We start from the raw sequence: 16,762 nt of genomic DNA on the forward strand, positions 1-16,762 counted from the left end.
TGCAAAGGGACCACAGTACAAGAGAGTTGAGCCCAAAGCTGGGTTGCGTACAACCAAGAGCACATAACCCCCCAGAGTGTGCAACGCCTGATCCAGCTCTGCATAGGGTCTTGGTCGAGCGTAATCGGATCTTTGCGTCATAATACCGTACACATCTGAGGAGAACCCGGGGAGTCGCGGGTACTCTCGGATCAAAAACAATGGTGCACTGCCTCGAGACCGGCCTTGCGCTGGTGTGGAGTACGCATGACATCAGAAGATCCGATTACCCTCGACCAAGACCCTAGGCAGAGCTGGATCAGGCGTTGCACACTCTGGGGGGTTATGTACTCTTGGTACAACCTTGTATCTATCATGCACATAGTGCAAATAATGTGTACGGGTTCATCGCGTGATGCGAAGTTCTGCCGTCGCAGACCCCATAGCTGGAGTTGCACACTCTTGGGGGTTATGTAATCTTGCTATTATGAACTCTAGTGTTAGTGTGTCAGTGTGTCAGTGTGTCAGTGTGTCAGTGTGTGTGTGTGTGTGTGTGTGTGTGTGTGTGTGTGTGTGTGTGTGTGTGTGTGTGTGTGTGTGTACTGACGCTCTGCTTTCTAGCAAGCTGTGAAGGTAGAAGTAAAAAGAATCCCATGGTAAATTTTATACCTAAGAAAAACAAGGTTAGCGTTGAGCGTCAGCCGGTGGACTAGTGAGAGTGTCAGGTAACACTATTTGATACTAAGTCATGTGTGAGAAGTGACAAGGAAGTTTTACATAGCTATGCCGGGTGAACTCCCACCCAATATACAACGCTGGTGCCTGAACCAGTCGCCATGATGTCACTCGACTGCGAACATACACGTACATGGTTGTGAATGCTGCAGCCATGTCCAGTTACTAGTGCCCGGCAAGAATATTCATACCGAGTGTACTGTATACCATGGTACACAGGCCACGCTATATCTGGTCACTTGGCAAGCATGTCTACAGTCAACTTCACTAATAACGACTGCGGATATAACGCCAATTCACGAATAACGACAGAATTTCCATGCCCAGAGCAAAGTCCCATCCAACTGTAATACATATAATGAGACTTTGGGTATAATGAGACTTCGCGAATAAGGACACTTTTCTGATGCCCCGCCGCCGAGTGTCGTTATACGCCAAGTTGACTGTATATAGTATATACTACTACTGTAGAGAGAGGTTGTGCATGTAACGCACAAGAAAATGAATGAAGAAGTAAGTCAGGTGCATTGCACGTACTGATTTTGCCCGAGGTCAATCTGGTCCTCTTCTGATACCGAACCGGCCTGTTTGCAAACAGACATGCGTGCACAAACACGCACGCACGCACGCACACACACACACACACACACACACACACACACACACACACACACACACACAGTTCGAATGTCATCAGTCAGTTACACAAAAGAAAAACCATCAATGTTTTATGAGTCAGGCACATCGCATAGCACCGTACTTGGCAGGAGTTGAAGCTCAAGAGTCAGTATCATAATATGAGAATACATGTATCCCACACTTGAGCATCCGCACTGCCCAGAAACGTACCGATTTATATTCCGACTCGTCAACCCTTTCATCAATGACCTCCACTCCACTTCTTGGGTTGTCCAGTGCCAAGAATTCGCGTACAATGGCGCTGCAGAAGCCAACGCAGATTTGCAAAGTGATCATGAGAAAAGAGAAGCAAGGGAGCAGTGACTATTAAGTGAGGCTGTACACCAAAAGCGGCATCAACAAAAAAGCGTAGTCTGTGTGCTCTTTCACATCTCCAGACTACACATTGCAGGTGATAGTTGCACAAAAGAAAAGAAGCAAATCACACTATGAACACTGAAACCAGGAACCTGCTCGACCTTCAAGTAGAGGCTGGCTCCAGCTGGCAAGATGTGATTACAGCTGGTGTTCACAAGAACTGGACTTAAGCGAGAAAGAGAAAGAGAGAGAGAGAGAGAGAGAGAGAGAGAGAGAGAGAGAGAGAGAGAGAGAGAGAGAGAGAGAGAGAGAGAGAGAGAGAGAGAGAGAGAGCGAGAGAGAGAGAGAGAGAGAGAGAGAGAGAGAGAGAGAGAGAGAGAGAGAGAGAGAGAGAGAGAGAGGGAGGGAGGGAGGGAGGGAGGGAGGGAGGGAGGGAGGGAGGGAGGGAGGGAGGGAGGGAGGGAGGGAGGGAGGGAGGGAGGGAGGGATCCTAAATACCACAACGGATACATACTGATTTGAAAGCTTAGGTGACTTGAACAGCTTCACGAGAAAGGTGTTCAGACCGTCCATGCGGTGCACGATGAAAGCTACACAGCAAGAGGAACACAAACATGTTGACAGTGTGATCATGACGTCACAGACACAGAAGTCACAGCAATATCTGTAAAGCTCAGTGCCTATTGAAAAAATTAAAGGTTCGCATGAAACTCAATAATTCTGTGTTTTCCGCATCCGTAGGAATGCTGCCGCCCTCTAGGATCAAAGGCGCAGATGCAGTTCCTAAAGCGGTGGTGGTGGTGGTGGTGGTGGTGGTGGTGGTGGTGGAGATGGTGGTGAGAACACCAGACTAGGAGATCATTTACATGATAATGCAAGTCACCTTTTCATTGGCTAGTGCCACTTGATTGTGAATACCGGTAAATAAATAAATAAAAGAAGTCATGATGTACCTGTCAACACAGCGTACTACAACTCACCCGTATCAAAGTTGTTGAGCATCACTCGCTTTCCGGGCAGCTTGGGTGGAGAGAGGCCGGCCTTCTTGAGCTGTCCACAGATACAGACACAAGCGTGCACGTAGATATGCGCAAGCACACACACATAAGCAGGCAGACACACACACACACATGCACACAAGCACATACACACAGGCATGCACACGCACAAGGCTTTGACACATGGAGTCTTGGTTCTGTGATAGTAATTCACGCCACCTACGCCAGTCGGCCGGATACCAGGCTCAACAGGCGTCTTCTGGTTTAAAAAAATGGAGATGATGAAGAGAAATCCCCTTCCGACAAGGAAAGCATCTATGACAGAAAGTAGTTTTTTGAAATATGCTGACGTGCAGGGCTTCAAATCATTGTCCGTGCCTCCTAGAACAGTGTCATCCCTTCCCGGATAAAACCCGCGTCCTAACCAGAATAGTTTTCAACTCGGTCTAGAAGAGAACGTCGCTACCCAGCACGGGATGAAAACAATACACATAGCTCTGCACCTCATGCATGCCGACTTGGTGGGTAGAATGAAGTTGAGTCGCAGTGAAGAGACCGTTGTTGGGAGTTGAAGGAGCGAAGTTTTATACATGCATATCTACCCTCTTGAACATAATTACTGTGACAGCTACAAGGTTGCACGCAACCCAGTTCTGGGTACAGTTTTCTGATCATCTAGTTATCAATTTTCACGGGCTGCTTGTGTAATGATATACAGTAGAGTCGCACGCTGAAGAATGTGGAGCCCAAGAACGTCTAGCCTGAAATTCTAAGAACGCCACAGCCTAAAGCTAAGAACGCAATGTTGGTTTTCTGGCAGCTTATGGGATACATATGATCCAGGACGGATTGTTTCTAAGAACGTGCTATAAAAACGCAGCCAGACTGCTGACAAAATAAGGGCTAACCCCTTAGAAACAACGTTCTTGCGCGCCCGACTCTACTGTAGTATTGAACGATAGCATGTGGCGTGCAACTCTGCATTGCAAATACTGGAGTGGGCACACTCTTGGTGGATAATGGGCTTTTCATATTACGTGTCCAATGACTTCAGTAGGGGCACTGCAGGAAGTCACCAAGCGGATGTATGACCCACCCCACCATGACCGGAACTCTCTTTCTCTCTGCCTCTGTCTCTCCCTCCCTCCCTCCCTCCCTCTGTCTCTCTCTCTAGGTTGGCGTAACTGCAGGCGGCCTATCATTTGTTCACTGTGTCCCTGCAGTCCCGCTGGACGTACCTACAGCGTATGATCCCTGCTGATCCGGCTGTGTATTTGCCACTGGACGTCATAATTGCCGAGGATTTGCTGCCTGCACTAACTGGTCACAGTTTAGTTCCTGCTGGCGATTTGCACCATTTATTATCATGCAATGCCTGTGAGGAATGGAGGCCTTGCGATGTGTATTGCGAATATACGTGCTGGGGCAGAGCGTCTCCTGTGCCGCAGCGCTACTGATCCGATGGGTGCGCGTGTAGTGGTGGGCTTGGGCAAACGTTCTGTCGCAGATGTCATCTCAGTTTGCCGGACTTTAGCAGCGCAGATCCGTGTCCAACGTTGAACGCAGCTGATAGGCACTGGAACAGCTCAAGCCTTCCATATCTGGTCAGCAGTGGCTCCTGGTGGACGTGGCTGGCAAGGAGGGTGTAACGACATGGCTTGGGACTCACCCCCTCGTTTTCATCGCTGGTACCGTATTTAACGAATCCGATTTTAGAGACGCCCTATGTCTGCGGTATGGCTTGCCCCTGGGTGGCGTTCCCCTGTGATGTGTCTGTGGGAAAGACATGACGGGTCATCATGCACTGACTTGCGCTAGTGGAGGGTACCCCAAGCAGCAGCACAATGAGCTGAGGGACCTGCTTGCTGATGCCCTGGCTGGTGTTGCTTGCAACGTGGATGTGGAACCTCCTCTGATGCCGCTCCAGGGCGAGGCAGTAGCTGGTAACTCGGCCGATGTATAGTAACGAACATGCGAGAGAAATGTGAATGTGAAATGTACATGTAAAAAGAAGAAGAAGTCTGCTGGGATGACGATTACACCATAGCTCAGTGGTTAGAGCATCGCTAGCTACAAGCGAGGGTCCCTGGTTTGAGTCCTGGTGGTGACAGTCAATTTTTTCTTCAGACATTTCCCGTTCGTGTCTTTCCCTCAAACTAGTGAAGAAGAAGTGTTCAAAACGGTTTTCTCGTTACGATCTTCAGTGAACGTACGCAACTATGGATGGAATACTAAATCAAACACTATTATGGCGGACAGAAAGAGGTGCGAAAAACGAAATAGAGAACAAAGCAACTAGAAAAGCACTAAAATGAGCAGAAAGTGAAATGCTTAACAGTGCATTTCTCTTGCATGTTCGTTATTATTGTAATAAAACATGGTTACCGCACAGTTGGTACTCTTGATTGCCATATTAAAGTTGCTGTCTCCGAAAGCAAATGTCCTCTACACAGCTGGGGCACAATGCATAGCAGAGGGGCTGGGCCATTGAGGGTAATGGGTCACTCTCACTCTAGATTCTGATCCCTTCCGCACACACACATAATAATTATATATGAACATATCACTGCCTTCTTGTGACTTGAGAGGATTGAAGCGTTACAAAATAGTAACTTGATCTCCAATGAAAGCCAGACTGATGTAGAGGTAGAGTTCCCCTGTCACGTTGGTCAGTGTCTCGGTTGCTCCAGTACGCTCATGACGACCGACTAACGTGTGATTGTCACAATCCAATGACATGTGAATTACGTCACCGGCTCTCCATGGCTGACCCAGTGCACTGCCTGTCCAGCTACTAGCCCCGGTGCTATTGCTGCTGTGCCATCCAAAAAATGTGGTCTTTCCCCCTGAAAATGTGTCGAGTCGTCGACTTTGGGCATTACAAAAGGAGAACAGGTGGTAAACTTTACCAGCAGAGATGCGATCAAGACGGAGGGATATCTCGTGTTTGCCGCTACTCCATTTCCTCATGCCACATACTGACCTCCAGCAATCGTTAGAAGCAGTTCCACGAGTGACCGTTCGGTTGTCATTTGACAGAATAAGATGAGCATGGCATTGGCTGGGGTCAAACTGAAGTGGATCCACAATGGTAACTGTTGCAGGACTTCCAGTTACATGGTGATCTCTGATCATGGCTGATACCTGCACTGAACCCTTCTTTCCGGTCGTCTCGTACGTTGCAATTATCATGATGTCAGTACCTTCATTAGGACTACTGTTGGGCGTCATCACAGGATGAATGGTGCTGGTGTTGTTGTCCGCAGATGTTACTTCAACGTGAACACCAGACAAATGTGATTCCGTCACAGCCAGACTATCACCGCGGCCATTCCTTGGCTCAATGATCACAGTAAGGTCGTCTCCCTCCACAACACTGGCTGCAGTAGTCATGGTGCTCTTCTCCGATGACAACGTGCCAATGTCACTGACAACACCAGTTCTGGCAATGGCTGCAGTCAGCTCCTTGACGTGGTATGGTGAAAACAATAGAGTTCCCGGGGCAAACACCGTCACATCTCTCTCGGACGCACTCACAGCATTCTTCGCTGCTTCCTCCAGCCATCTACTCATCTTCAAAAAATTCACATCCTCATTGCAGTTCTCTGCCAGATGTTGAACTTTCTTGCTATACGAGGCACCAGCAAGTATCTGCCGGTTCTGCTCTTCAAGGGGAAGAAGATGTAACAACTGCAATCGATCCACCTCACCCAGAAGCTCCTGCTGACGGTTTTCAATAGCTTTCTTCAGACCACCAAATACGTCATTGATACGGGAGGACACAGTTTCTGTCTCATCACGGAGTCCACTCAGTGCCCCTTCAGACTTCTTGATTGACTCGTCAAAAACACTGCCACTTCCATGTGACGTGCTACGCAGCTTGGCTGTCAAGGACTGACGAATGCTAGAAGATGCTTCAGTGATGGTCTGCACATTGTGAGCAGCATGAGCACCACTGCTTACACATTGCTTACACACTAGCTGCTCACAACTCAAGCAATACGAGCACTGTACAAACGAGGGGTGCAATGAGCACTTGTGATGGTTGACTGATGTTCTATCACCTGTATGACCCGCAGCCTCACTGAGTGGCACAACCTTGTGTTTGTATGATCGGCGTGAGGTTGGATGCATAGTGGCATGGCCAGTACAGAAATGGTCCCCACAGTCCAAGCAAACAGCAACTGCTGCAGTAGCCTCGGCACACTCATCACACAACTTTGTGTGGGCAGCACTTGCAGCAGCTACCTCATCACTAGACACATCACTGTCTGGCAGGTACTGCAGCAAGGGCACACCAGTAGTCGATGCTGGAGTGGCTGTTCCACATTCAGCACAACCCACAGAGCCCTTGCCACTGATGAATTTTTCCAAGCACTCCACACACAATGAGTGGAGACACTTCAGCAGCTTGCCATGCTTACTGCTACTTCTGCACGACCCACACTCTGGTCTGGACATGGCTAACCAACACAGCTGCACACACACAACACCCTGACTTCAATCTGACCAGTAGATACACCAACACAGAACACTCTCAACTCAAGTCTCTGTATGCAGCACAACACCAAGCCTATTCGATTTATTTGGCAAAAATGATTTTTCATTCATCCGCAAATGTTTTATCACCAGCAACTAAAAATACTAGTGCCCACTTCAGGCTTAGTTACTTAGCCTGAAGTGGGCACTAGTATTTCTGTGACCTGGCTTGATACTGATAGGAGCCACACTTTAGAGACTACTACTAGTACTAGTAGTAGTAGTAGGCCCAGGCAGATTCAGCTCCTCTGTACTCCAAGCACTGGGTTTTCATTCTGGTCACTGTCACTTGTCAGTGATGATGTACATAGAGTCATAGTCATCATGTGTATGTCCCTGAGTCTTGGCTTTCCCCTGCACTGCTGTCAGACTCACTAAACCACTGTGTGTGTGTGTGTGTGTGTGTGTGTGTGTGTGTGTGTGTGTGTGTGTGTGTGTGTGTGTGTGTGTGTGTGTGTGTGTGTGTGACAGTGTGTGTGTGTGTGTGTGTGTGTGTGTGTGTGTGTGTGTGTGTGTGTGTGTGACAGTGTGTGTGTGTGTGTGTGTGTGTGTGTGTGTGTGTGTGTGTGTGTGTGTGTGTGTGTGTGTGTGTGTGTGTGTGTGTGTGTGTGTGTGTGTGTGTGCGTGACAGTGTGTGTGTGTGTGACAGTGTGTGTGTGACAGTGTGTGTAGTGCTAGGGCAGAGTAGTGCTGGAACGATTTTATTTCTCTGGCCAGAACCTTAGGTGTGCATGCATTGTCAGTACAATCATGCTGTTTGTTTCAGCATGGTATTCTATTGTCCAGGTTTCCAAGCTCTTCCGTGATTGCATTGTACCAGTATTCAAGTAAGATGTCGGTAGCCGTATTCAAAAACTGTATCCCAATGAGTCATGCAATGAGTCATGCAACATTGGTACTACAATAGACCTGGGGATACAGTACTGTCTGTACTTACATCCGCGTGCAGGTTGCTAAACGCATTGTAGCGCCGGAACACGAACCAGCTCCGCTGTGGCGTCTGCACGAGCACTTTATAAACCTGGCAGTGGCAGTTCGTGTGCAACAACACACAGCAGTTCAAATCAACAATTGCCACTGTGTTTTAGCCAACAATTATTTTGTTCGTCTCTCAGCTGCTGGAGAATACATAAATTATCAACACTGGCAGCGGTATTTACCGTGAATCGTCTGCCTTCCACCCATGTTTCATATCCACTGATGGAGACACGATCACAGTTCACCGCCATGCTGGCGGCCATCAAAAGTAAACACCGCAGAAACTCTCGACCTTCTTCACACCACCGACCATGCAAGATGCCTTTGTTTTGCTGCCGAGCCGGATATCGAATCGTGGTTTGGGGACCCGATGGCATATCCGGCATATATGTACAGTAATAATTATATGCACGTGCAGGTCAGGTGCATGCGCATGTGATACGTGTACGTAGTATATCTACGTACGTACGCATATGGTGCCACAACGCCTTTGCCACGCGCATATATGGAAATGCCTTCTTTCAAAAGCCTTTCTGCACATAATATTCCGGGCAGTTTGTCAAAGAAAGGTTTTGCAGAAGCAGTGCATGCTGGTTACTCTGCTCTACTAATTACTTGTTCTCCGTGGCATCAGTACTAAACTTCGTGATTAGACATCAGAAATGGCACTCGTGTGAAGGATACTTATCCATTTTGTTGTGCTTATGGTGGGTTGAAAGCAGGGAGTAGTACAATACCGTATTGTACTACTCCCTGGTTGAAAGTACGGAAGCGCAATTATTCGAACTTCGAGGCGAGGCCCCATATGTACTCTTGAAAATACGGATATCATTTCTAGCAAGAGTACATAAACCAAAAAGGTTTATGTACTCTTGTTTCTAGTTCTTGGCCTAGCTATGCGTGAGTCAGAGAGGAAAATTAATTATTTATTTGCACTTCTTCTGTAAAAGTGTTTGGCTCTTGAGGGCAATGACCGCGTGACTTCAGCTTGGAATATTCCCTCCTCACCATGCTTCTCTGACTTCTTCTGAGATTCTCCAAATGCAAATGGATGCTTATCAAAGAATACGACTGGTGAGGGCGAAGGGGAAAATTGAAGTTTCCGATACCTTTCACCGACTCGGAGTTCTCATGGTGGACATAGTGCCTGCGCACGGCCTTCATCGAAGGCGCTACGAGTACTCGACAGGGGGCTGGCCCTAGGGCCTAGGGGTGAGCCCTTATTCACCGGGGAACTAGGTACAGTGTAACTGGTTGAGCGCCTTGCCGACGTAGCCTAGCCGCAGTGGCACCACATCCTCACGCAGCTTTCCTCTTCGGTCCGCGCCACCGGTGGATACCGGTACATCCAACGTACTATGCCCCCTGCTGGTGATCACATGCAGCCTCTACAGGATGCTATTCTCAGCCGTCTACTAGTACTACCAGCTCTGACCAAGCATGAAGTGAGCAATTAATTTATTTGGAGATGGAGATGGTGGCTTGTATTTTGGCAGCCCTGTCCTGGACTCTGCACGCAAGCACGCTGCTTTCTTTGGACTGTGCATTGCTCAGCACGATACATGTGACCACCCAGATCTCCACTGGCGGATCTGACGGATCTGAGTTGTTGGAGAGCATTTGGCTGGACCAGGGGTAAACGTCGGTAGTGCGGATTCGCCACCAATCACGCATGCAGCATTGCTGGCAATAGCTGCCAATGCCAATGGTGAAGCCCGCTTACCGCAGTTGCAGCAACGAGCAATGGCCTTGGAGCCTAAACGCATTCTTTGACACAAGCAATGGCCTTGGAGCCTAAGGGACCATCGCAAAAGTTCGCAGAAGCCCCTGAAACGAAGAGCATACGTTTCGGGGGGAGGGAGTCGGTGTCGAAAATAGCAAACCGGGCTTCAATTCAAAAAAGTATTGACGACATGTAGGGGCTGATATAGATTAGCATGCTCAAAGGATACAACTGCATAGCTCTAGCTGTTCTCGTTCTTAGATCACCCACTGCAAGGTGATATCATCGTTGCATTTATAAAGTGCTGTACATTGTTACACACTGATACAACAATGCTTGTGTAGTATATTCTAATAATTATTATGTGTGAGCATCCAAGTGAAATAATGAAGCCCATATTGTGACTGTCGTTTCGTTTGAGGGGGGAGGGAGGGGGGTCAGGCCCGAAACTAATGGTCTTCGTTTCGGAGGCTTCTGCGAACTTTTGCGATGGTCCCTAAACGCATTCTTTGACACAGGTTTTTTTTATCCTCACTCGTCAATCTGTTGTGCCAAATCCCTCCCTTCACTCTACGAAAGGTTTGAAGGTGGGAAGAGGCGAGCGCTCTAGCGTAGATCTACGGTGAACGGTCACGGGACCGTTCACCGTAGATCTATGCCAGCCTGGCTCTTCGGATGACCACACGGCTGCTTCTACAGTCAGTGTTTGTGGGCCCATATCAGTTATCACCACAGGAGCCTGAGGAGGATCCGGAAACACCAGCGGTGTGAAAGAACTGCTCGACTTCGACGGCCACCAAAAGAAAAAGAACGTCGCCCAGGGCATAATTAGGAGGGTCACAGTGTCTTAGCTGTGGCCTGGTATTCATTTCTGACACACTACAACTGTAGCTAGGTCTGTCCATTGTCAGCCGTGGACCACCAGTTGGCCGTCGTCTTTTCGACCTCGCGCCTGTCGACCTCCGGAGCTCACCAAGTCCAAGTGCGCAACTGTCAGTCTGCCCTCATATCAGTGCCGCGAGGCTCGTCTGGGTTCATGCAGCTCAGCTCAGCTGTCAGGCCTTAAGTCAGGGGAACGGCATATAAAAAACGAGAAAGAAGAAGAGGCTCGAGCGAGTCGAGGGTAGATGGGTAGACCATGTAGACGGCGCTGAGCGAGCTCCATGCGGTGCATGCACACTACTGCACTGTTACTAGCGCGAAACCGTCATATCCCCCTGGACTGTTGACTGTTGACTGGTCAAGTGTCAAGGCCGATTCACAATACAACTTTCTGCGACGCGACACGCGATTTGCGACAGTTGCGACAAGAAACTGCCTGTCGCGAGCTGTCGCAAGCTGTCGCAAGCTGTCGCAATGCACCTGTCGCAGAAGTTGAAGAAAGTTCAACTTTTGCGACATGCGACACGCGACATACACAAATGGAGTACAGTTTCGACCCTGGGTGCACGTGCAGTGCACGTGCATAGTACTACTTGTGCATGAGGATGTCGCAAACATGAAGAATATTGTGAACCGTGTGTCGCTGTCGCAGCTCGTCGCATGTGTCGCAAGTCGCATGTCGCGTCGCAGAAAGTTGTATTGTGAATCGGCCTTTAGCTGTCAAAGCCTTAAGGCCGATTCACAATACAACTTTCTGCGACGCGACAGGCGACTTGCGACACATGCGACGAGCTGCGACAGCGACACACGGTTCACAATAGAGAGGTTCTGCACAACGAAAATTCGAACGAAGTTTCGCGACAGGCCTTGCGAAAATGTGTACGAAGTTTCGCACGAACTTTGTGTTCTGCACATTTTCGTAGTTTGCACCAGGGAGTAGTACAATACATATAAATGGTATTGTACTACTCCCTGGTTTGCACTCGCCAAGTGCACGTACGACATGACCCAATCTCACGAAACTTCCTACGAAAGTTCATTTCGCGTTCCCTGCAAGTTTCGCGTCCAAAGTTGCGAAAGTTCGTGCGAAGTTTCTCACTTCGTGACGTAGAGCGAAAGTTCGTACACATTTTCGTTCTGCAGAACCTGGGTGCACGTGCAGTGCACGTGCATAGTACTATACTTGTGCATGAGGATGTCGCAAACATGAAGAATAATAGATATTTGTGTATGTCGCGTGTCGCATGTCGCAAAAGTTGAACTTTCTTCAACTTCTGCGACAGGTGCATTGCGACAGCCTGCGCGTGCGACAGGTTGCGACAGCTCGCGACAGGCAGTTTCTTGTCGCAACTGTCGCAAATCGCGTGTCGCGTCGCAGAAAGTTGTATTGTGAATCGGCCTTTACCGTTACGTGTCATGATCTGATGAAACGTGACGACATCGATGCTAAAAGCGGAAATAATGATTATCGCGCGCAAAATTAATTAAAAAAAGAAGAAGGTACGAACATTAATTTTGTAAAAAAACAACGTATTATTATCTGATCTCGAGAGGAAAAGGCGGTGTAAAGACTTTGCAGAGAGAAACACAACGACAAGGCCAGAGCTAGAGCATCCTTTACTAGTTGTGTGCGTGAGAGGCTACTGATCGTGGTCTGTTCTTGTTGGCGGTGTGTAATTTCTCATCCTTGGCATATCCCGTAACTGGTTTCTCTTGTTTAGAACGATAACAGTGGTTCAATATCTCAAAAGACTTTAGAAAATTGTTGACTCATATCTAATAATCGAAGTCTTGAATATGGCTATTGACAAGTCTGAGCTGAGGCAGCTTGTTTGCGACAAGCTGATAGCAATCAGCTGCTATATCGATGATGAGCTACCTGATTACATTGTGGCCATGGTCATCAACGGGAAGAGTCGTGAGCATATGAGCAAAGATCTTAGCGTTTTCACTGGAGGACAGTCAGACGATTTTCTTGACTGGCTCATGAAGACTGTGCATGACATGAGCCCTGGCACTCAGGTGGCAACAGCACCCATCAAGTCAACAGTACGTATGGTCGCCAGAGATGAACACAGCCACGTGTCATCGCGGCATTCTTCTCGAAGCGCCAGCTCTCAGAACGACCAGCCTAGCAAGGCAAGCAGTAGTTCTGGCAATGCCAGTACTAGCCACCGCCTGCTGAGTCTGGCCGTTGCGAAAGCTGCAGCCGACACCAAGCCGGCTGTTGCGAAAGCTGCGGCTGACACCAAGTCAGCTGCAGCCAGTGAGGACAGCACCAGCTGTAAGAGACACCCGCAGCCCGTTGCAGAGGGTTCGTCGTCCTCTCATTCCAGCAGCACCGGCGGCAGTAGTAGTAGCAGAGAGCGACGACGGCCGCGCCGCACATCCTCACCAGAGCATCGTCACAGGGAGTCCTCTCGTAGCTCTAAAGCACGCAGCACCGCTGACAAGCCGCCCAGTGGCGAGAAATCGTCGACGAAAACCAAGTTTATTGTAACCCTGGATGGAGCCGATAAGCTGAAAGGCTCGTCGGCCAAGCCAAGAGAAGTCGTGGATCCACCAGAGTCTGAGCAGCCCTCCACCAATGTGGTTCAGTTCATAATTAATGACGATCTTAAGCGCAAGCATGTTGAAGTTGAGCAGGTCAGTGATGATGTCGAGACGGAGCAGAGTGCATTGACTGCTGACCCTGCTGACATACCACTGGAGAGTTTAACCGAGCCTGCTGCCAAGCGTCCAATGGAACGCTGCCGCTTCTGGCCCAACTGCACTGCAGGCGATGCGTGTCGGTTCCATCACCCCAGCGTGCCGTGCCGTAAGATGCCCGCATGCAAGTTTGGTGCGCAGTGCCTCTACCTGCATCAGGACTGCAAGTTTGACGGCCGCTGCACCAAGCTAGACTGCCCTTATGTGCATCGTCTCAAGCCAGGTCAGTTCAACACCGCTGCCACTCCCGCCAGTGGTGTGCCGAGTAGCACTACTACTCCAACTGCTGCTGCTGCTGTGGCTGGCAAGCCTGCACCATCCAGCACTATTTGCAGGTTCCACCCGGGCTGCATGCGTGACTACTGTCCGTTCCTTCACCCCACGGCGTGTCGCTATGCAAGCAACTGCACGCGAAGTGGTTGTAACTTCTACCACGCTCCGGCAGCCAGCGAGCCACCTCAGCTGCCTGGTCGCAACGCCTTCCGCTGGACAGCCAAGAAGGATCACGTCAGTGACCGCAAATTTGCTGTCGAGGCCGCAGGCGAGTCTGTCATACCCGCTGATTCGGCCGCTTCATCAGCTGCTGCCCAATCTACGGTTGTAGATGCGTAGGCATCATCTCCAGCAGCACATTTCCAACTGCTGAACATTTGCTCGTCCTTGTTTTTGGGAATCCCCCTGCCACTCATTGGCATTCAAAGGCAACTTTGCCGATGTGTTCCTTTACCAGTGAGCTTGTCAAATCATCTGAAGACCTGTTTCCGGTAACAGTGCTGGACTGGTCTTCTTTTTGCGACTTGATGACGTGGTAATGTGTTTTATTTTGCGTGCTTTTGACAAGTGCGTGCAGCATTAATGCCATGTCCTGTACTATCATAGCTTGTTGGCAAGCCATGCCGCTTGTTTTAGACACCTGGCCGTGCTGATGTTGATGGCCACGACACTGACGATCTGTTCTCCAGTACTTCAGGCAATGTTATGCGTGTTTGTACTATCCGAGTCACAGCTGGTCGTCTTACGTACGTGTATGCCTGTGTTACACAGTGTAGATCAGTGGGATAATATATAACCTCCAGTGATCTCTCCACAGGCGTTGGCGTGTCATGTTTTGTTGTAGTTTGTAGCAGTTCTGGTTATCGTTGCACATTGCTAGATATAGACACCTGCCCCCTAGCCTGTAGATTGGGTTTATTAAAATAATCTTGTTTCCTGCGTCTGCTTTCCAGTCTTGAGAGCACGCTCCAGCTATTTCCCTCTGCGCTCTTGTCACTGTCATTGCCATAGTTACTCTGGTTTTCTGTGCCCCTCTCTTTCTCTCTCTCTCTCTCTCTCTCTCTCTCTCTCTCTCTCTCTCTCTCTCTCTCTCTCTCTCTCTCTCTCTCTCTCTCTCTCTTTTGTCTCTCTATCTATCTATATCTATCTATCTATCTCTCTCTTTCTCTCTCTTTCTCTCTCTCTCTTTCTCTCTCTCTCTCTCTCTCTCTCTCTCTCTCTCTATCTATCTCTCTCTCTCTTGCTAGAATCTGGAACTAACAGTTAATAACTTGGCCAGGATCGTCATGTCCCTGTGCCTTTGTCACAGCCGCTTAAAGGGGAAGTTAAGGCAAAATTCAAAATTTCACCAGTTGTAGTCTTCGGGTTGCTGAGTCGAATGGTCTTGGTCCGAGAAAGCTGAGACGCTCCCTTCCTACTTGAATCCCAATCGAACTCGCGCACTTCCACCGAAACTGGGTGACTGCGCCCTACTGGATGGGGATTTGTATGCAAAATGTCACTAAAAGCGCCATTCCGTTCTTATAAAAGCACGGATGACCGGGATTGGCCCATATGTTGTAGTCTTTTGGACGCGGAGTCGACTGGTTTTGGTCCGAAAAGGCTGCGATGCAGCGTCCGGCCCCTATTCCCAATCGAACGTGGTTGAACAAGCGGTCACGTGCTCCTGGGTGCCCAAATCACCTGGTCACCACGCCAACAGGCGACAACTTTCACACCAAGGTTCAACTCGATTGACAGGACTGCACCCAAAAAAGGTCAAACAGGCTAGTAAGTTGTACCCCGCAGGCACGGTGACCAGGTGACTGGTGTACGCAGGAGCACGTGACCGCTTGTTCAACCATGTTCGATTGGGAATAAAGGAGGAACGCTGCATCGCAGCCTTTTCGGACCAAAACCAGTCGACTCAGCGTCCAAAAGACTACAACATATGGGCCAATCGCGGTCATCCGTGCTTTTATAAGAACGAAATGGCGCTTTTAGTGACATTTTGCATACAAATCCCCATCCAGTAGGGCGCAGTCACCCAGTTTCGGTGGAAGTGCGCGAGTTCGATTGGGATTCAAGTAGGATGGGAGCGTCTCAGCTTCCTCGGACCACGACCATTCGACTCAGCACCCCGAAGACTACAACTGGTGAAATTATTATTTTAATTTTTGCCTTTTAACTTCCCCTTTAACCCACGTTTGAATTTTTGAAGGTCAATTTGTCTCAGATATAGGCACATACCGTTAAGTCTTGCACTTGAATAGAAGCCGCAATTTTGGGCCCATCAAATCACACGTAAGCCTGGTTTTAGTGTTGACATACATAGAAATACCTGTCTTGTGTAGAAGCCTGCAAAATTTCACCAAGAAAGTCCTAGAAGCCGCGGCTTTTATACAAGACTTTACGGTATGCGCATGTGCTTGTAATAATGTTACCAGTGTGGAATTCGGAAATTGCACAAGGCTAGATTGGGTTCACTTATAAGCCTATGCGACTTTTTTGTGAGGGTGTATTTAGTATTACACCCGGATAGGCACAATGCACCTGCCAATCTTGGTCGTAGAGTACTGTGCTTTTGCAGATATAATTATAATAGGGAGTAAGCCTTTCTAGCTTCACCAAGACTCACACTCACAGTATAAAACCAGGGCTTTCGACTCCACAGACTATTTTTAGCAAGAGTGCATAAACATTGTTTTTGGACTCTTGTTTTTAGCTATTATGTACACTGTAACCAGGGAGTACTAATATTAGTACTTCAAGAAGTAATACTAATAGTACTATGTATCTAATATTGACTGAGTACGAGGTCAATAGGAAATAAAAGCCGAGTAAAAGACCGAGGCGACGCCGAGGTCTTTTACGAGGTTTTATTTCCTGTACTGACCAAGTACGAAGTCAATATTAGATTTATCGCGACAAACAGTCCGTATTTCAAATTCCAGAACGATAACCTCATGAA

The 16,762-nt window shown here is 48.7% G+C and overlaps 2 protein-coding genes across 2 annotated transcripts in view; one reads left to right on the plus strand and one right to left on the minus strand.

The window, feature by feature from the left end:
• LOC135814806 (serine/threonine-protein kinase Sgk2-like) overlaps positions 1-8,564 on the minus strand; it is a 21,264-nt gene extending 12,700 nt beyond the window's left edge. Inside the window, exons 1-6 of the mRNA XM_065327980.1 lie at positions 8,408-8,564; positions 8,185-8,268; positions 2,691-2,760; positions 2,225-2,300; positions 1,564-1,654; positions 1,252-1,298 (exon numbers count right to left, since the gene is read on the minus strand). Coding sequence (XP_065184052.1) covers positions 1,252-1,298; positions 1,564-1,654; positions 2,225-2,300; positions 2,691-2,760; positions 8,185-8,268; positions 8,408-8,488 — 449 coding nt within the window. The 5' untranslated portion in view covers positions 8,489-8,564. The remainder of the gene's footprint in view (positions 1-1,251; positions 1,299-1,563; positions 1,655-2,224; positions 2,301-2,690; positions 2,761-8,184; positions 8,269-8,407) is intronic.
• A 3,810-nt stretch (positions 8,565-12,374) lies between these two features.
• On the plus strand, positions 12,375-14,736 carry LOC135814807 (zinc finger CCCH domain-containing protein 14-like). Its single transcript, XM_065327981.1, has one exon. It carries the CDS (start codon positions 12,628-12,630, stop codon positions 14,149-14,151), a length of 1,524 nt encoding a protein of 507 aa, XP_065184053.1. The 5' UTR covers positions 12,375-12,627; the 3' UTR covers positions 14,152-14,736.
• The last annotated feature ends 2,026 nt before the right edge of the window (positions 14,737-16,762 follow it).

Source organism: Sycon ciliatum, chromosome 4 (assembly GCF_964019385.1).
Source record: "Sycon ciliatum chromosome 4, ocSycCili1.1, whole genome shotgun sequence".
Lineage (NCBI taxonomy): Eukaryota > Metazoa > Porifera > Calcarea > Leucosolenida > Sycettidae > Sycon > Sycon ciliatum.